The sequence below is a fragment of the Heterodontus francisci genome, chromosome 41 (assembly GCF_036365525.1).
Source record: "Heterodontus francisci isolate sHetFra1 chromosome 41, sHetFra1.hap1, whole genome shotgun sequence".
Classification (NCBI taxonomy): domain Eukaryota; kingdom Metazoa; phylum Chordata; class Chondrichthyes; order Heterodontiformes; family Heterodontidae; genus Heterodontus; species Heterodontus francisci.
In genome coordinates, this window is record NC_090411.1 from 18,278,566 (window position 1) to 18,299,659 (window position 21,094).

At 46.8% G+C, this 21,094-nt stretch overlaps 1 protein-coding gene across 1 annotated transcript in view; it reads left to right on the top strand.

The window, feature by feature from the left end:
* The window catches only part of gcat (glycine C-acetyltransferase), a 31,912-nt gene extending 11,593 nt beyond the window's left edge, over positions 1-20,319 (top strand). The window contains exons 5-9 of the mRNA XM_068019401.1: positions 142-296; positions 946-1,028; positions 11,273-11,444; positions 17,365-17,486; positions 18,827-20,319. Of these exons, the coding sequence (XP_067875502.1) occupies positions 142-296; positions 946-1,028; positions 11,273-11,444; positions 17,365-17,486; positions 18,827-18,978 (684 nt within the window). The 3' untranslated portion in view covers positions 18,979-20,319. The remainder of the gene's footprint in view (positions 1-141; positions 297-945; positions 1,029-11,272; positions 11,445-17,364; positions 17,487-18,826) is intronic.
* Positions 20,320-21,094: the final 775 nt, after the last annotated feature.

Below are 21,094 nucleotides of genomic sequence, written 5' to 3' on the forward strand. Positions count from 1 at the left end.
GCGTTTTAGGGGAGAAAGGAATAGAAAGATATGTTGATAGGGTGAAATGAAGAGGGGTGAGTGGAGGCTCATGTGGACATAAACGCCAGTATAGACCAGTTAGGCCGAATGTACTGTAAATTCTATGGAATTCTCTTTCAGAAACACAGGATCCGTCTGATTGTAACAGATGGTGTTTTCTCCATGGATGGTGACGTGGCGCCACTGAAGGAGATTTGTGACCTGTCCGAAAAATACAATGCTCTGGTCTTCATTGATGAATGTCACGCCACCGGGTTCATAGGACCCAATGGACGGTAGGGAGCCACACTACTAGGTGTGCCCACACGAGAGGATTAATGGGGTGGTGGGGAGGGGGATGGTAGAGGTTTGTGCCCATGAAATAAGCCACCTTGTGCTACATTTGTTTTCCTGCCTGACTGCTAGGTTTTGAGGTCGTAGACTATTAAATGAGTTGGAATAAGTTCCCCAACAACGTGGAAGGTTTAGTTGCCCCCCCCTCCTGCCCCTCCTCCATCAGTGGCAAAAGTCAGTGGGTGGTACCAGATGCCACATGTTGGCTCTGTTACTGGCACAGGATGGTGGGGGCAAAGGAAATTTGTCATGGGGGGCAGTCACAGTTGGTGCTCTGAGGTTAGATCTCTGGTTCGTTGTTGGGACAGAGAAGAGGGAGCTTTACTCTGCACCTGACCTGACTGCTCAATGGTGACCCTGGGTGACCCAACAAGAAACTCTTCTAATCACCTGTATGAACATTCCTGGCCTCTGAGCACAGATTCTGTTTCCAGCCTGTGAATTGTGACAAAGACTGTTTCTTCCCTCTCTCCACTGCTGCCCCGTTTAAAAAAAAAAATATATGGACCAGAATTTCTGATATTTCTGCAAAACTAAAAATATCATAAATTAAATTGAGTGCGGTTTTGTTTTTCTCTCTGATTGGGACAGGGGCACAGATGAGCTGCTGGGAGTCATGGACCGGGTTCATATTGTAAACTCTACTCTTGGGAAGGCACTGGGCGGAGCAGCAGGTGAGTGCACATAAAGACCTGGGGTTCCTTTCTAGAGGGGTAGCATTGGAAAGCAGAAAAGTTACATTAAGACCTGATTTACACTGGCTCCTAGGTGTTCTAATCCGGAATGCCAATTAGTAAAGGATGGTACTGGAACCAATTTTACATTTATTTACAGAGTTAAAAATTACAAGCATATACCTCCTAACTCAACCACACCACCTTTTCAGTAAGTGTCTCTTTATATGTGCTCAAGTTAATGCCCGCCACCTGCAAGCAATGGGCCGGATTTTGTCCGGTCAGCAGGAGCGGGAGTTAAGGCGTGTGGGGGGCCAAAAAATCGAGACAGACTAGCCCAGAAACCTGACGTCATGAAGACAGTTCTGGATTTTGTCAATGGTGGGAAAGCTCCAAGGACGTGGCAGGAGTGTACTTTAAATTGGTGAACAGCTCGTTGCAATACATTTGCATTGAATTCACAATTTTATGGAGGTTGTTTTGAAATTTAGTCAACAGGGCATGGGGATCACATGCCTTCTGATATCCAGCCGTTTAAAGGTGGCAGCACTGAGGCAAGGCCTTTGTGAGACAGCAGGAAGTCAGCCATGGGGCAGTGGATAAGGGAAGCGGGGTGGGGGGGGTGGGTTGTGGGGGTGGTGGTTGGAGGCCTTTGTTGGCCTGCAGTGCTAGTCACTCTGCATGGGTGGGTTCATTCTCTGGTGCAAGGGTTGGGTGGGCACAGTATCTGGTGTCGAGCTCTCTGCAAGGGTAGCACTGAGGGGCATTAGCCCGTATTCCGAGGGGAGTAGCAACGGGAAGGCCCCAAGGCAAGTTCGTCTCTGAATGGACCACATTCTGGAGGGGTACTGATCAGTTGGTATGGGTCTTTGTGGAACCTCGTGCTGCACAGCAGCAGCTCAGATGGAGCAAGGGAGGGCCAGGATGTACTTGTGCCTGCTCGTGATGCTCCAAGAGGAGAGCAGCAGCGGTGGGCCACGCCAAGAAGGGCGTACCTGCACCAGAGAGTGTACTGAACGTGACTCAGCTGCCTTGAAATGTCTGAGCGGCAGTGTCAGCAAAGACTGCGGCTCTCCAGGGAGGCAGCCACCGACTTGTGCGCCCTGCTGCAGGACGAGCTGTGGCCCATGAGCTTCTGTGGAAACCCAATTCTCGTGGCCCTGAAGATCAACTCAACATGTTTGCATCTGGCTGCAGGGACATGTGCGGTGACCCCCAGGCTGCAGCCCACTGCTACATCAAGGAGGTGACCAGTGCCCTGTTTAAGAGCACTGGCGAATGTGCGGTGCCAGACCGACCCTAACAGTCAGGCGGAGAGGGCAATCGGCTTTGGAGCCATCACTGGATTCCCCTAGGTGTCATTGATTGCACACGTGGCTGTCGAGGCTCCCACGGAGCAGCCCTTTGCCTTTATCCACAGGAAGGACTTCCATTTCATCAACGTTCAACTGCTCTGCGACCACTGAAAGCATTTCCTACAGGTGTGTGTCCGCTTCCCGAGAAGCAGCCACAATGCCTACGTATTTCAGCAATTTTTTAAAAATTTGTTTCATGGGATGTGGGCATCGCTGGCAAGGCCAGCATTGGTTCCCCATCCCTGATTGGCCTTGAGAAGGTGGTGTGAGCTGCCTTGTGAACCGCCGCAGTCTATCTGGTGCAGACACACCCACAGTGTTGTTAGGGAGGGGGTTCCAGGTGCCATAGCTTTTCATGGATGGATTCTCGGGGACAAGGGCTACCCATTGATGCCTGTGAGGAACCCTCGTACAGCAGCAGAGGAGAGGTACAATACCTGCCAAGGGTTCACCCGAGCAACCATTGAGCAGGCCATTGGGCTGCTGAAGGTGGTATTCCGGAGCCTCCATCGATCTGGTGGAGCCCTGCAGGATGCCCCATCGAGGGCCTCGTGTATAGTGGTCTGCTGTGCAGTGCACAATCTAGCACAGCAGAGGGGGGAGGCCTTGCATGAAGAGGGCATGATTGATCGCCAGTCCCATCCGACAAAGAGGATCTGGAGGAGGCTACTGAACAGGCAGCACTGGATCTTGATTCCCTTGCACTTGAGGCCAGGGTCATTGAGAGACGTGCAAGGCAGACAACAGTCAGTCTCATACATTCGCGATTCCTGCCACCATGATGGCCTCTCAAAGTCAGTTTGGTACAGACTCGCCTCACTGTATTCCGCACTTCGCCTCCTTTCTATCGCATTTCCATGCCTAGCGCCCAGCTTCACCACATGCTCTGGCACATCTGAAACAATTACCAAAGGCGGCCTGTGCGTGCACTGGCAGCTCGTTGAGGGAGCAAAGGTGAAAGTTGCATCTTATGAAAAAATGAGAATTTTACAACAATGAATGTGAACTCTTTGACACCAATTGCAAAAAACAATATAAACGCTACAATTAATATACCCAAGTGCGTCTAGGTGCTCTTTTATACATTTTTGTACGTTTCCAAACAGTGTGAGCCCTGCGCTGGCAGCTGAGGTAGAGGCAGGCTGCTGATCAGGCTGTCCCTTGGCCTAGAATGGCTTTGGCCGGTGTCCTCTGGGTGCCTGAGGCCTGGAAGGCCCCAGTTGGCTGAGTGGTTCCTGCACAGATGCAGGAGACTCCTCGGTTGTTTCAGCTACTGGAGCTCGGGTCACTGATGGCCGTGCTGTTGAGCCACTGTCCACCCTCAGAGCACCCTGAGGGGAGCCCAGAGCTGTGGATGTCAGCCGCCTCCTCCTCCCTTTCAAGGCTCACTTGAACTTCACTGCTGACCATAGGGGTACGAGAACCTGGAGAAGACCATGCCAATGCTGTGTTGAGCTCATGGCCAAAGCAATGGTGTGCAGGTCTGCGCACATCTATGGGATCTGACTCTCTGTGAGGGCCGCCAACCTCTCGGTGGAAGAAGCCATGTGCTCACAGGCCTGAGACATGGCAGCACTCTGGCATGGATGGATTCCTCCATTGTCTGCGCGTGGCCACTGGCATCTCTGCCAGATGTTCCCTTATCCATTTCTTCAACTCCAGAGTGCCCTGTGCTGTCGATACCAGACACTCATCATCTGCCTCGTGGTCAGCATGGGCCTGGCCACCCACAATCTCCCGACTGTTGGAGGCCTCCATTAGCTGCTCAGGCACGTGTGCGGTGCTCTCACCAGCTTGTGACCCTGAATCTAAGCCCAAGCGGATACCTATTGAGGTGAAAGTATCTGCGCTAGTTGAGGTTGCAGGGGAATGATGTGACGGTGCATCCTGTGACTGTTCTTCGGAGATCGATGGCAGGCCCCCTGTCCCAGTGGCTGCACTTACCTCTGACGTAGGACGACCTGCATGAGAAAACACACACATTTGTGGGTTAGGTTGTTCAGGTCTCCTCATGCCAACCATGCGAGATGTGGATCTCCAGAAATGTAGTAGAGGTCATATGAACACAGTGTTTCCTCAGTCTTGTGCGGACACTCCAGTCACATGGTCCGCGATTGCACGGCTGCCCTGGTGCCCCACTAGCACCAGAGCTGACTCCTCAGCCAATGTCAGAGAACATTCTCCTTCAAGTGGAAAGAGGGACATAGTTAGACTTTGCGGGAAGAGCTACAGAACAGCTCTGCGGATCCGTGACTCTTCTGACGCCCTACGTCATTTTGACAATTTCCAGTTTCCTGGTCCCAACCGCCTCCTCTTCACTATGGACGTCCAATCGCTCTACACCTCCATCCCCCACCAGGATGGTTTGAGGGCTCTCCGCTTCTTCCTGGAACAGAGGCCCAACCAGTCCCCATCCACCACCACCCTCCTCCGCCTGGCTGAACTTGTTCTCACATTGAACAACTTCTCCTTCAACTCCACGCACTTCCTTCAAGTAAAAGGTGTCGCTATGGGTACCCGCATGGGTCCTAGTTATGCCTGTCTTTTTGTGGGATATGTCGAGCATTCTTTGTTCCAGTCCTACTCAGGCCCCCTCCCCCAACTCTTTTTCCGGTACATTGATGACTGTATCGGTGCCGTTTCCTGCTCCTGCCCCGAACTAGAAAACTTTATCAACTTTGCTTCCAATTTCCACCCTTCTCTCACCTTTACATGGTCCATCTCTGACACTTCCCTTCCCTTCCTCGACTTCTCTGTCTCCATCTCTGGGGATAGGTTGTCTACCAATATCCATTATAAGCCCACCGACTCCCACAGCTACCTCGACTACACTTCTTCACACCCTACCTCCTGTAAGGACTCCATTCCATTCTCCCAGTTTCTCCGTCTCCGACGCATCTGCTCTGATGATGCTACCTTCCATGACGGTGCTTCTGATATGACCTCCTTTTTCCTCAACCGAGGATTTCCCCCCACTGTGGTTGACAGGGCCCTCAACCGTGTCCGACCCATTCCCCGCACCTCTACCCTCACTCCTTCCCCTCCCTCCCAGAACCGTGACAGGGTTCCCCTTGTCCTCACTTTTCATCCCACCAGCCTCCATATCCAAAGGATCATCCTCCGCCATTTTCGCCACCTCCAGCGTGATGCCACTACCAGTCGCATCTTCCCCTCCCTTCCCCTGTCAGCATTCCGAAGGGATCGTTCCCTCCGCGACACCCTGGTCCACTCGTCCATTACCCCCACCACCTCGTCCCCGTCCCAGGGTACCTTCCCCTGCAATCGCAGGAGGTGTAATACCTGCCCATTTACCTCCTCTCTCCTCACTATCCCAGGCCCCAAACACTCAGGTGAAGCAGCGATTTACTTGTACTTCTTTCAATGTAGTATACTGTGTTCGCTGCTCACAGTGTGGTCTCCTCTACATTGGGGAGACCAAGCGCAGACTGGGTGACCGCTTTGCGGAACATCTTCGCTCAGTCCGCAAGCAGGATCCTGAGCTTCCGGTTGCTTGCCATTTCAACACTCCCCCCTGCTCTCATGCACACATCTCTGTCCTGGGATTGCTGCAGTGTTCCAGTGAATATCAACGCAAGCTCGAGGAACAGCATCTCATCTACCGATTAGGCACACTACAGCCTGCCGGACTGAACATTGAGTTCAATAATTTCAGAGCATGACAGCCCCCCATTATACTTTCATTTTTAGTTATTTTTTCTTCCTTTTTTTTTACATTCCTTTTTACATTTTTTACAATTTTTTTTGCATTTATTTCATTTCATCTTAGTTTGTTCAGTTTGCTTACCCACTGTTTTTTTCAGGTGGTTTTTCTTCAGGTTTGCACTTGCTGCTGTTCAATATTCAGTATATTCACACCTAATCTGTACTAATGCTTTGTCTTTCAACACACCATTAACATATTGTTTGCCTTTGCTCCGTGACCTTTTGGTCAGCTATGTGGCCTGGTCCAATCTGCACCTTCTCCTTTGTTATCTCTTGCCCAACCCCCACCTCACTTGCTTATAATCTGTGACTTTTCTAATATTTGTCAGTTCCGAAGAAGGGTCACTGACCCGAAACGTTAACTCTGCTTCTCTTTCCACAGATGCTGCCAGACCTGCTGAGTGGTTCCAGCATTTCTTGTTTTTATTTTATATTATATGCTCTTTCTTTTCCTCAGTGAGCACTGTATCTTTTCTCAAATTTGGCTTCCAATTTCCTGGACTTCTCTGGACATGAAGACTATGTTTCTGCAGTGGGTTACACTAAGACCCAGCTGCTGTCTCTGATCTGCTGCCTTGTTGTTTAAATTTTAAAGTAACTTTTGATCAGCTTACTTCCCCAGCCTGGCCACTGCTGAACCTGTGACTCTTCTACTGGTTCTTCAGCTTCAGCTAGTCTGGTTCCTGGCTAGAGTTTCATGTTCCTGGGCCAAAGTACATTTCTCTGCCGTTTTTGGATCTTGTGGTAATCTCCAATTTAGCCCCCATTTTTTTTTTTTGCTGCCCTGCAATTGATTCTGCACAGAATTCCCACAGAATTACTTGCGTCATTGTGTTCTCCAATACTCCACCTTTCAGATGGCTTCTAGGACTTCACTCACTCGCTGGCAATGTTCTCTCCAAGCTGCACGGCTGCACATTAATTGGCCTCTTTAAATTACCAAGCGTGTGTGGCTGCGCCAAAAAAATTTAAAAGGGCCGTGCACTTAAAGAAATCGCTCGCGCACTCGGTGGGGAAAATATTTGGAGGGAATGTTGCTCGCCACCACCTATCTCTGAACATGGCAGCCGTTTTGTCAATGCTTCATGCCGACTCCCTCCTCCCTACATCAACCTAGTTCCACTAAGGGATCTCTGGCTTTAATGCTGGACTCCCTCCTATTGTCTCCCCTCTTTTCCCTGTTTACTACCAGGATATCCATACCTATGTAACTAGACTCCTGTAACTTGAGTTTCCCGTGTCCATTCACATGCATGTTCTGCCTGTCACTCCAGATCCAAGCCCATTGCTTCAATTTCCACTTTTTTTTCTACCTTTTCTGAGATGGTTTTTCTTTACCCCTCCTAGACCACTTACTCCTGATGTCATGGCTCCTTTCATTTCTCTCCTCTCAGGTACTCTGCCCTCCCAAATCCTCAACCTTTCAGCACTCCTCAATCTTCCTACTCTCCTGCTGTTATCCCACGCTTGACTCTTTCTTAGAGATAAGTCTACAGCTTTCATATGTTCATCTCTGGGCATCCTCCAAAGATCCCACTTGTCACTACCTCCTAATGAGCAGCAAGTCCATCTACCCCATACTACTCTCCCGGCAATCTTCCCACCCAGGGCACCCTGTGAGGGTGGGGGGGAATCTGGCCAATCTCCTTTCTGTCAAACTGTTCCCTCCCAGTGCTGATCCAAGTCACATCTTGGTCTGTCCCCCTACTGCTCTAGCACTTCCTGCTCCTTTGAGCATCTCACCTTGTTCCACCCCTCTCGCATCTTATTCAAAATTCTCATTCTCCACCATCCACCCAAGTCGATTAAAAAAAAATTGTCTCACTGAGATATCTTCACTGCTTTCCTCCCTCAGCTTCTGCACTGAGCGACTTGTCATCCTCAGTGATTTCAACCTCCATCTCAACTCATCATGTCTCTCCTTCTGAGTTCACTGCCCTCCTGTCCTCCCTTAATCTCCCCCCCACCCCCCCCCCACCCCCATACTAACTCCCCAACCTATAGCCACAGCCGCCCCCTTGCTCTTGTCACTTGCCCTTGCAACTGCCATCATGTCAGTCACTGATAAGGCCATCTCTGATCACTGCCTTTCCCCCTCCCCACCCAGATGACTTCTCTGTCTTCCCCTGGAAAAATCCATCACCCAATGCACTTAATTTCAAAATCCTAACAGTGTCTAGCCTTTGGCCTTCCATTCACCAGGACATTTCTGCATCTACCGATCTGCCCAGTCACACACTCACCTCCATCTTTGATGTCCCGGCCCCCTTTAAAACCATTACTCTTTGTCACCCTGGCTGTTCCCCCCCCCCCCGCGTATGGCCTTCTTTATGTGCAAAGGACACAGAGTTGAACAAATGTGGCAGTCAACTAGTTTAGCCATTCACTGCTGAGACCACATAGAGGACTGTTGGGTCCTGCTTTCATCTGCCAAAACTGTTCACTATTCCAGGATCAACCTGGAATGCAAGGATAACCCTCGGCTTCTTTCCTCTACTGCAAACTGTCGTCTTAAACCTCTCTCCCCTGTCTCCTCCACCCTCACCTCCAACCTGTACAAGGAGCTCATGGTCTTCTCTGGCATTTCCTCCTTGTCCTTGTCTTGTATGCAGCCTTTGACCTGACTGACCACACCATCTCCTCCAGTGCCTTCCAGCTAGGTGGCATTGCATTCACCTAGTTCCATTCTTATCTATCCAGTCATAGAATCACCTGCCATGGCTGCTTCCCACTCCCACACCATTACCTCTGGTGTCCCCCAAGGATCTATCCTTGGCCCCCTCCTATTTCTCATTTACATGCTGCCCCTTGGTGACATCATCTGAGAACACTCAGTTTCTACATATATGCAGACTACGTCTACCTCGCCATCACCTCTCTTGACCTTGCCTGATTCCACCCCTGCCTTAGCTCATCTGCTGCTGAAACCCTCATCCATGCCTTTGTTACTGATGATACCAACCCATTCCTGACCAGCTTCCCATTTTCGACCCTCCATGAGCTTTTGAGGTCAGCGAAAACACTGCTGTCTGTTTCCTAACTTGCAAGTCCTGTTCACTTATCACCCCTGTGCTTGCTGATCCCCTGGTTAAGCAACGCCTCGATTAATAAAATTCTCGTTTTCAAATCCCTCCATGGCCTCGCCCCTCCCTATCTCCGTAATCTCCTCCAGCTCCACAACCCTCCAAAATCGCTGCACTCCTCTAATTCCGGCCTCTGAACATCCCCAGTTTTAATCACTCCACCATTGGCGGCTGTGCCTTCAGCTGCCAAGGCCCTAAAGGTCTGAAATGCCCTCCCTGAAGCTCTCTGCCTCTACCTTACTGTGCTCCTTAAAACCTACCTCTCTGGCCAAGCTGTTGGTCATCTGCCCTAATATCTTCTTCTTTGGCTCGGTGTCAAGTTATGTTTGGTAACATTCCTGTGAAGCACCTTGGGATTTTTTACTACATTAAAGCTGCTAGATAAATACAAGTTGTTATTGTTTATAAACTGATATCGAACCTAGGTTAGACCGCACTTTGAGGCCTGTGTGCAGTTCTGGTCTCTGTTACAAAATGGAAATGGATGCTCTGGGGGAAATGAAAAAAAAGATTAACTCGGCTGATAACAGAACTGAGGAAAGATTGAGCAGGCCGGGGTTGTTTTCCAGAGAAAAGTGTAGACTGAGGGGTGACCTGATAGAGGTCTTTTAAAATTACGAAGTGGCTTGATGGGGTAGATGTTGAGAAGATGTTTCCACTTGTTGGGAGACCAGAACTAGAAGCCATACTTATAAGATAACCATTAATAGGTCGGATAGGGGCTTTAGGAGAAATTTCTTTACCCCGAGAGTGGTTAGAATCTGGAACTTGCTACCAAATAGACTGCAGCAGTTCAAGAAGGCAGCTCACCATCTACTCAAGGGCAATTAGTGGTGGGCAATAAGTGCTGGCCTGGCCAGCAATGCTCACATCCTGTGAACAAATTTTAAAAAAAAAGAGTAGTTGAGGCAAATAGTATAAATGCATCCAAGGGGGAAGCTAGATAAACATGTGAGGTGAGGAAAAAAATAGATGGATATGTTAATGGAATTAGATGAAGTGGTGGGAGGAGGTTTATGTGGAACGTAAACACTAGCTTGGCCCTCTGGGGCCAAAAGGCTTCGTTCTGTACTATAAATACTGTGGAAAGCTTTGTAAATAGTAATGGACTATAGACATATTTCAACCTGTCAGTAGTTCTCACTTTGGGTTATCACAATGCTGCTGGGTTACCTCATTTGTTTATGCCCGTGGACAGAACGCCACCCAATCCCATTGATGCTGCTGGCAATTAAAATTGCATTGAGTGTGTTTCACTGGAACCAATGGCCCACGACCTTCCTCCAGTCTTTACTGGCAGAACTACTCCCAACTCCTTCCTTGTCCTGGGAGATAAGCAATCTCCCGGATCACCGGCTTAAATGTAATCCTATCTGCCCAATTGTCCCAGCCTGACTTGAGCTCTTGGCTGCAGGCAAACCTGCTCCCGAGAAAAGGGAATCACTTGCTTCAATTAAATGACTCACATGCTAGTGTGTGAGATAGTGTCCCCAAGCTGTTGGGTGGATAATTGGGCCTGAACTACACCGTTCTGGTTAAGGTGTTGCAAGGTAGACATTTGCTGAACCCTTGTTAGAATCTTGTCTGCACAAGAGCTTTAGCAATGAACTCCGAGACTATTGGAGAGGCAGAAGAGGGGATTGATTAAAATGGTGCCAGGAATGTGGACATACTAAAGAAGCAGAGATGGTTAAGGGGAAATTTAATAGTGGTGTTCAAAATCGCAATGGGTTTTGTTACAGTAAATAAGGAAAAACTGTTTCCACTGGCAGGAGGATTGGTAACAGATTGGCGAAAGTAGCAGTCGGGTGATGAGGATGTTATTTTTTTTTCTCAGTAAGTTGTTTAATCTGGAATGTACTGCCTAAAAGGGTGGAGTAACTTTCAAAAGGGAATTGGATGAATACTTGAAAAGGAAACATTTGCTGGTATAGAGACCGGTATCAAGAACAGGCGAGTGGAACTAATTGGATAGCTCTTTCAAAGAGATGGCACAGACATGATGGGCCGAATGTCCACCTCCTATGCTGTATCATTCTCTGATTTTATGAAGCACCTGACATTAATATCTTTTCTCTTTAAGGTGGATACACCACAGGGCCTAAGGCTGTGGTTGCACTCCTGCGTCAGCGCTCCAGACCCTACCTCTTCTCCAATACTCTGCCCCCTCCTGTGGTCGGTTGTGCCTCCAAAGCTCTGGACCTCCTGATGGACAGCAACGCCATCGCCCAAACTGTGGCATCAAAAACCAAACGGTATGGTTATCAATGAGCGGGTCTGTCTGTTAACTCTCACTTCCACTCTCTGCTTTGAGGAAAATTGACTTATTAAAATGTTTAATCATCTTTGTAGGTAAAAGGAAGTGTTTCTCACTTTAAAAAAAACATAAGATGATAAACATAAGAAATATGAGTAGGAGCAGGCTGCTCCAACATTCAGTAAGATCATGGCTGATCTGATCTTGGCCTTAACTCCACTCTCCTGCTTGTTCCCCTTAACCTCTGACTCACCTTTGATTTTAACAATCTGTCTCTTTCAGCCTTGAATATATTCAGTGACCCAGCCTTCACTGCTCTCTGGGGTAGAGAATTCCAAAGATTAACGACCCTCTGAGAGAAGAGATTCCTCCTCGTCTCCATATTAAATGGGTGACCCCTAGTTCTACATTACCCTACAAGGGGAAACATCCTTTCAGTATTTACCCTGTCAAGCCCCCTCAGAACCTTATAAGATTCAATTAGATCACCTCTCATTCTTCTAAACTCCAAACTCTTAACCTGCTCAACCTTTTCTCATAAGACAGCCCCTTCATCCCAGGAATCGGTCTACTGAACCTTCTCTGAACTGCTTCCAATGCAAGTATATCTCTCCTTGAGTAAGCAGAGGCAGTACTCTAGGTGTGGTCTCACCAACGCTCTGTACAGTTGTAGCAAGACTTCCCTACTTTTATACTCCATCCCACCTTGAATAAAGGCCAACATTTAATTTGCCTTCCCAATTACTTGCTTTATCTGCATGCTAACTTTTTGTTTTTTCATATACGTGGACACCCAGATCCCTCTGTACTGCAGCATTCTGTAGTCTCTCCATTTAAATAATATTTTGCTTTTCTATTCTTCCCACCAAAGTGGATAACCTCACATTCCCACATTATACTGCTGCCAAATTTTTGGCCACTCAATTAACGCAGTCTCTTTGTGTCCTCCTCACAACTTACTTTCCTACCTATCTTTGTATTGTCAGGAAATTTGGCTACAATACACTCTGTCCCTTCTTCCCAGTCTTTAATTTAGATAAATAAATGTATATATATATATATAAATGTACATAAAATATAATTCACATATATATAAATATATGTAAATAGAAATATATACTTGAGGCTTTAGCACTGATCACATAAGTGACAGTTTTCCAACCTGAAAATAACTCTGTTTCCTGTTAGCCAATCCTCTATCCATGCTAATATATTGCCCCCACCACCTTGGGTTCTTGTGTAGTAAACTTTTATGTGGCACCTTATTGAATGCCTTTTGGAAACCCAAATACACATTTACTGTAATAAAAACAAAAAATGCTGGAAATACTCAGCAGGTCTGGCAGCATCTGTGGAGAGAGAAATAGAGTTAACGTTTCAGGTCAGTGACCCTTCATCAGAACACTCTTCATCAGAGCACTTTTATTGACACATCTACTGGTTCCCCTTTATCCACCCTGCTTGTTATATCCTCAAAGAACTGTAATAAATTTGTCAACACTATTTCCCTTTCATAAATCCATGTTGACCCTGCTTGATTGTATATGATTTTCGAAATGTCTTGCTACTACGTCCAAAATCTGGGGAATTTTGAAGATTGCAGCCAATGCATCCACTAACTGCAGCAACTTTTTTTTTGTGGCGAGATCTACTAGTTTCTTACCAGTTAATATTTCTGGCCGAAAGATTAAAAGAGTTGATAGGGTAGGTATAGGGAAACTATTTCCTCTGGTGCGAGAAGCCAGAACAGGGGACATAACCTTTAAAATTAGAGCCAGGCTGTTCAGGGGCTGAATGACCTCCTCCTGTTCCCACGTTCCTGAAAAAGAAGAACCGTGTTGTATTTGAGCCTTATCTGGCCAGCATTGTTAAATATCCAGTTGATTTTTAATATGTTTTGCTGGTTTGATTCCCTCTTGTTCAGTTACTAAACTCTCCCTCTGTGTCAGCCTGAAGTGTGAGATGATGCATTTTTGGAGGACTAACAAGGCAAGGGAATATACAATGGATGGTAGGACCCTAGGAAGTACAGAGGGGCAGAGGGACCTTGGTGTACTTGTCCATAGATCACTGAAGGCAGCAGCACAGGTAGATAAGGTGGTTAGGAAGGCATATGGGATACTTGCCTTTGTTAGCCGAGACATAGAATATAAGAGCAGGGAGGTTACGATGGAGCTGTATAAAACGCTAGTTAGGCCACAGCAGGAATACTGTGTACAGTTCTGGTCACCACACTATAGGAAGGATGTGATTTCACTGGAGAGGGTGCAGAGGAGATTCACCAGGATGTTGCCTGGGCTGGAACATTTCAGCTATGAAGAGAGACTGAAAAAGCTAGGGTTGTTTCCTTAGAGCAGAGAAGGATGAGGGGGGACATGATTGAGGTATACAAAATTATGAGGGGCATTGATAGGTTAGATAGGAAGAGACATTTTCCCTTAGTGGAGGTGTCAATAACCAGGGGGCATAGATTTAAGGTAAGGGGCAGGGGGTTTAGAGGGGATTTGAGGATAATTTTTTTCACCCAGTAGGTGGTTGGAATTTGGAAAGCACTGCCTGAAGAGGTGGTAGAGACAGGAACCCTCACAACATTTAAGAAGTATTTAGATGAACACTTGAAATGCCATAGCATGCAAGGCTAGAGGCCAAGTGCTGGAAAATGGGATTAGAATAGTTAGGTGCTTGATGGCTGGCACAGATACAATGGGCCGAAGGGCCAGTTTCCGTGCTGCATAAACTCTCTGACTCTATGGACAATCTGTAACATTGTGTACACTCGACATATTGATGAGGTGCTGGCCATCTGTGCACTTGTCCCCCGGGATCAGTCAGTGGGTAGTGATCAGGAGAGGGAACTCTGACTGATGTCCTGTTCGACGCTCAGCTGTGATTTAACCTCCCCTTCTTCATCGTACCTCTTCACCATTGCTCAGTTCCACCCAGTCCACCATCACTCCAGCTCAGGCTTTCACTGCTAATCCCTTAGCTATCGTCTTGTCGCCTCCGGGAGTCACTACTCTAACGTACGCCTTACTGGCCTCCTTTCCTCCATAAGTTACTTGTCCCAAAACCCTGCTGCACAGGTACTGTCCCATCATCCCTGTCTGCACTCACCTACAACTAACTAGCTCCCGGACCCCCCAGTGCATTAAATTCAACCTTTATCTTAAATTCCAACGACCCACTGGGTGAAAACAATTATCCTCGAATCCCCTGTAAACCTCCTGCCCCTTACCTTAAGTCTATGCCCCTGGTTATTGACACCTCCACTAAGGGAAAATGTCTCTTCCTATCTAACCTATCAATGCCCCTCATAATTTTGTATACCTCAATCATGTCTCCCCTCATCCTTCTCTGCTCTAAGGAAAACAACCCTAGCTTTTCAGTCTCTCTTCATAGCTGAAATCCTTCCATTGCCCTGCCCCACCTATTTCTTCCATCTCCTCCAGCACTATGTCATCCGCCCCCTGTCCCCAACACCCCTCCCATCCCCTCTCAATCACTCTGTTCCTCTGACTCTGCTCTCTCTCTCTCTCTCTCTCATTCCCTCTGACGTGATGTTCCATCACGTTGGCAGCACCTACAGTTACATCAGCCCTGTTCTCTGGAGCTTTCGCAAACTCTGCGCTTTTTGTCTCCACTGATGAAAAATCCTCAAAGCATTGTCCAAGTGTTTGGTCGTCCCTCCTATGTTCCGTACCTGGCTGAGTGCATGTTTATCCCGATGGCTATTTGAGAAGTGCTTTGGCACATCCTTAACGTTGGAAGGTGCAGCATAAATACCAGAGAGGTGTTAGAATGTGAAACTCAGTGCCACAGGGAATGGTTAAGGTGAATAGTATAGAGGCATTTAAGAGGAAGCTGGATAAACACGAGGGAGAAAGGAACAGGGGGAAATGTTGATAGGTAAGATGCGGAAGGATGGGCAGAGGCTCACGTGGAGCAGAAATGCTGGCACAGACTGGTTGGGCCGAATGGCCATCTCCGTGCTGTATATTCTATGTAAAGTTGAGCTGGTAAGTTACTCAATCGGAGAGAGCCGAATCCTGTTCTCATCTAACATCAAGAGCAGGGACTCCGGGTTACTTTCTTTCTCTCACTGCTTTAGGAATACTGATTTGACTTGTAACACAGACTAGGAATCGAATCGAGTAAAACATCATTAGGCCATCGGGGGCTTCAGCTGCTCACCTGCTGAGTTCAAAGCAGTGTTAAGCTAAGATTCACACTTCGACTAGATTTATATTGCTTCCATCAGGAAGGCATGAAATCAAAACCTGTCCTTCCAAAAGTGAGCTAGACAGTTGGTGATTGATTAGCCTCATGGGTTGAGGTGGAATGGGGCAGAACCGATATTTTATTGCAGAGTTAACTGTAATACATTTATGTCTGTGAGATCTTGTGTGCCTTCAAAGCCCCAGGCCCTCCTAATGGACCTGGGGAATACTGCAGAGTGCATTTCATTTGTTGTACTCTAAGTGAATTTGATGCTCATCCAGTGAGGGATGTTAATATTTGCAACTAGAACCCTTTCTATTCCAGGATTCCCAAGTCTCTTCAGGCGCTCCCAGAGAATGTAGTGCGCCACTCCCTTTGCTGTACTCTAGCCCCAGCCTAAAGAGATCAGTGTGACTGTTTGTGCTGGCACTTTACATTCTCAAAGAGCTGGATCTTCAATGTTTCCTTTCATTCGTGAGACAGGGAGCGACATCTCTGGTCCCTCATATTTCTATGGGTAAAATACACACTGCACAACTTGTAAAGTACACACGTACCATCTAGTGGCAAGACAGACATTTGCAAGAGACTTAAGCTCACACTGCATCTATATGCTACTTCCATTTCCTGCTCTAACTGTTGAAGTTTCTGAGTAAGTGCAGGCCTGTGGATGGTTTCTTGCTGCGCACTTGCATCTCATCAGACCTGGGTTTGCACCCATATCCTGAACTAGATAAACTGCATATTATCCCTGCTACAAGGGGCACTTATAGCAGTTCAAATGATTCTGGTTGGTTCTTCCGCTGTGGATCGAATGCTGTTGCAACACACACTGCCCCAGCAGTATTGGAATGTCTGAGGAAGGTTGTGGGGGTGGTATATGTATAAAATGTAGAACTCTTTGTTTTGTCTTACAGAGGCTGCAGTCTTGGCCACTTCCCCACCACCACACTCTGTAAATCGAGCTAATCCAAAAGTCTGTCTGCCTCCCCGTGTCCTAACTCGCACCAAGTCCTGTTCACCCATCACCCCTGTGCCGCTGAGTCCAGCAAAACCTCGATTTTAAAAATTTTCATCCTTGTTTTCAAGACTCTCCATGGCCTTCCCCCTCCCTATCTCCGTAATTTTCTCCAAACCTACAACCCTCCAAAATGTCTGTGCTCCTCCAATTCTGGCCTCTTGCGCACTCTCCTCCTTTGAAGAGAGTCTTTAAAACCTATCTCCTTGACCAAGCAAAAGTTACACAAGGAAAAACTTTTTCACGCAGCGAGTGGTTAAGGGCTAGAATGCGCTGCCTGGGAACGTGGTGGAGGCAGGTTCAATTGAATCATTCAAAAGGTAATTAGACAGTTATATGAAAAGGAGCAATGTGCAGGGTTATTGGGAGAAGGCAGGGGAATGGAACTGAAGGAATTGCTCTTTCAGAGAACCAGTGTGGACACGATGGGCCGAATGGCCTCCTTCTGCCGTGTAACGAATCTGTGATTTTTGCCTTTGATCACCTGTCCTAAAATCTCTTCATGCGGCTCGGTATCAAATTTTGTTTGACGCTTCTGCTTTGGGATGTTTTAATAACGACGCTATATAAATGCAAGTTGTTGATGTATTGCCTTTCAGGTACTGAACTCCCTGATGTACGTTTCCAACTCTTGTTGAAAGGTTTCTAATTTTAATGAACTGTCATTGGCTGTTACACACAGATTCCGTAGTCAGATGACAGCTGCAGGATTCACCATTGGTGGAATGGACCATCCCATTTGCCCAGTGATGTTGGGAGACGCCCGGCTGGCATCGTCTATGGCAGAGGACATGTTGAAACGAGGTAACCTGCAGACAGAGAGCCTACCGTATCTGTGTGCCCTGGTTTAAGGGCAGCTGCTTGCTGAGCCGTTGGGTTTCATTGTTGTTCCCCTCGGGCGAGCCTGTGGCCTCAGCAGTTGTTCCCCCCCCCCCCCCCCCCCCCCCCCCCACAGTAGGTTTTTAATTTTTTTGGAGCTTTTTATTGCTCCGCATGTTAATGTTCTGAGTTGCTGCCACTGTTGAAATATAAAATGTTTTTAATTGCCACTGAGTGGCTTTTGGCTGAATGAAGATGGTAGTATCCTGGCGATGAGGCGGGATATTCGGCCTATCTTAGTTAGCTTCTTAAAATCACTGACTGACATTGCCCCTCACTGCCCCCACTCTAACTGACTCATGATTGGTTTTCAGGGCAGTATAGATTCATTCTGTCTGTTTATCACTCTTTGCCAATGTTCTCCTGACTTTGGTCTTGAACTGTCCTTCTATCATCTTTACCTATTACTAGTGGTAGCACTCTGAGTCAAAAAGAGATGGGTTCAAGTCCCAAATCCAGAAATTTGAGCCTGTAATCCAGGCTAACACTCCAGTGTAGTACTGAGGGAGTGCTGCACTGTTGGAGACACTTTCAGATGAGACGTTAAACTGATGCCATGTCTGCTCTCTCAGGTGGACTTAAAAGATCCCATGGCACTATTTCGAAGAAGAGCAGGGGAGTTCTCTCCAGTGTCCTGATCAATATTTATCCCTGAACTACATCACTAAAACAAATTATCTGGTCATGATCTCATTGTCATTTGTGGGAGCTTGCTGTGCACAAATTGGCTGCTACGTTTCTTGCATTACAGCAGTGACTGCTCTTCAAAAGTACTTCATTGGCTGTAAAGCACTTAGTCATCATGAGGTACTGCTCTTAATTCACCCTATCCATTGCCTTTTAACCCTGAACTTCTATATTGTTCTTTCTCAGTTGCTTCATTTTAAGGATAAAGGGCAAAGGTTCTCTGGTCTTTCCTCCTAAATGAATCCTTTGACCTTCGACTCTGCAGCACCTCCGTGGCCTGAATGATCAAAACTGAGCTTAGCTCATTGTCAGTTCCCTGCTTTCCTGATCACTTTTTCCATCAGGGTCTCGGCTTGGAGATTCCCAAGGAGCTCCACAGCAGAGACATCAGGAGTGTTTTTTCCTCTTTGTTAGACAGATTGTGGAGTAATATATTCTGTACAATGTGGTTTGAACTGAGAGGATTCCTATATTCCAAGATCTGGAGGTTAGGTACATGCTGGATTTATCTTTGGGACTTCTTGTCCATCTGGAGCTTTTTTCTCCGATCTAACTTGCCTTGCCTTGCTTTGACTCAGGAATATACGTGATTGGCTTCAGCTACCCTGTGGTGCCTAAGGGCAAAGCACGAATCCGGGTGCAGATCTCTGCTGCCCATAGCGACGAGGATATCAACCAATGTGTGGAGGCCTTCATAGAGGTTGGGCGCAAACACGGAGTGATTTCCTGAAAGATGTCTGAATCCCTGCAGCACAATCTATTGTGAGCCATTTCATACATGGCGTAAAGGATGTTGTAATATTCATCGGATTTCCACCTCTCCTAAAAACAAAACTTCTGAACATTATTTTGCACAGAAAACTGAATTTAACCAAAGTTCACTGGGTTCAGTTTAACTGCTAGTGCCTATTTTCTAAAGGATGCATCAGGCTTGTGTGAAATCAGTGCTGTCTATCATTGCATTTATAAAACAAAAATATTGCAGCCACTTGATCTATTGGTTCTGAGATGTTATATTTAATCAAAGTCTGGTATCTTGAGTTCTGGGGTTCCTCTACATAACGTACGTTTAAAGCTGAGGCATGTCTATCAGAGGCCAGTCCTGTTAAGGTTCAGACCCTGTCTGTCGGAATTATTTATTTGATCAAGGCCTTTTATTGCTGTATTATATAGAATGTACAGCACAGAAAAAGGCCATTCGGCCCAACTGGTCTGCCCTGGTGTTTATGCTCCACACGAGCCTCCTACTTCATCTATCGACATATCTTTCTGCATTTTGATGCTTCTGTAGTGAGTTGTTAGAATTGGTGAACTGAATTGTTCAGTGATAAATTCACACACAATCATGGATGCACATCCTGGCTCTAAGTGAGCAGTGTAATGGTCCTGTCAGTGAGTTACTCGGCTGTCCAGCAACGTGGGTTCTTCTATATTCCTCTGGTCAATAGAACCTTAAAGCACAGAAGGAGACCATTTGGCCCATTGCACCTGTGCCAGGTTTTTGAACCAGTTGTCCAATAAGTCCCATTTTATCCCCCCATCCCGTTCCTCATTTCCTTGCGAATTTTCACCATTTCAAGTATTCATCTTGTTCCCTTTTGAAAGTCACTATTGAATCTGCTTCCATCACCCTTTCAGGCAGCGCATTCCAAATTGTGATATCTTTTTTCCTCCTTTGCTTTCTTGGCATCAAAACAAAGAAAATCACAGCACAAGGACATTGTAGTCTGTTCTGAAGCAGATGCTCATCTCTGAGGTTAAAGAGTATTGTTGGGGTAGAGTAGAGGGAAAGTTACTCTGTTCAAACTCCTCTTTAGCTTCTATTCTTCCCTCCCTATGGCACTGACTGGTTGGGCGGAATGGCCTCTCTCTGTACTGTAACTGTTATGTATTACTGCACAGAGTGACTGTTCTCAGGTCTGAAATAGCAAATCTCGACAAATCTAACTGGACACTCGATATCTGAATTTCCAACTCGAAGCAGGATGTGACTATTACGGAAGATGTTATCAGCCACATGACCAATTGTGTTTGTGATTTTATTAAAAATGAAGTATTGCTTTTTTTATAATCTGCGTTACAGCTTGCTTTCCAGCATCTGTGCTTTAGTACTCAAGGAAGGAGTTTTGTTGCTTATTTTTCTCGATGGGAGAATAAATTGTTACAGAGAGTGAAAGAAAGAAGGTGCAGTATGTGGTGATTTGGACATGTGGTGCTCAATAACACACGGCAGGGAAAAGCTTGGCCTTGGACTTCCTGCCTGGTTGTGACAGGGGAAGTAGAACTGACTGTCCACCTTCAGTCACAATCTCAACTAATTACCCCATGGCAGCTGTGGCTCAGTCGGTAGCACTCTTACCTCCTGAACCAGAAGGTTGTAGGTTCAAGTCCCGCTGCAGAGACTTGAACTCAGTTGAAGGGCACCTTACATTTTGTGTAACAAGGGGAGGTGCTGGCGTAGTGGTAATGTCACTAGACTAGTAATCCAGAGCCAAGCCTAATGCTCTGGGCACATGGGCTCGAATCCCATCACGGTAGATGGTGAAATTTGAATTCAATTCATAAATCTGGCATTAAAAAATCTAGTCTAATGGTGACCATTCCAAGCCACTCGAGGGCAATTAGGGATGGGCAATAAATGCTGGCCTAGCCACATTCTACAAAAAAAAGAATTTAAAAAAAAAACAAACTTGCTTGCTGCCTTGAACTTTTCGTCTGAGTCTGGTGAACCATTCAGGTCCCAGTCTCTTGTTATCCTATAACTGGATGTCTAGGAATTATACCTGGGCAAAACATTTGCAGATAATGTCAAGTCCAAATTGAGGAGATCTTTACGTAATCGTTAC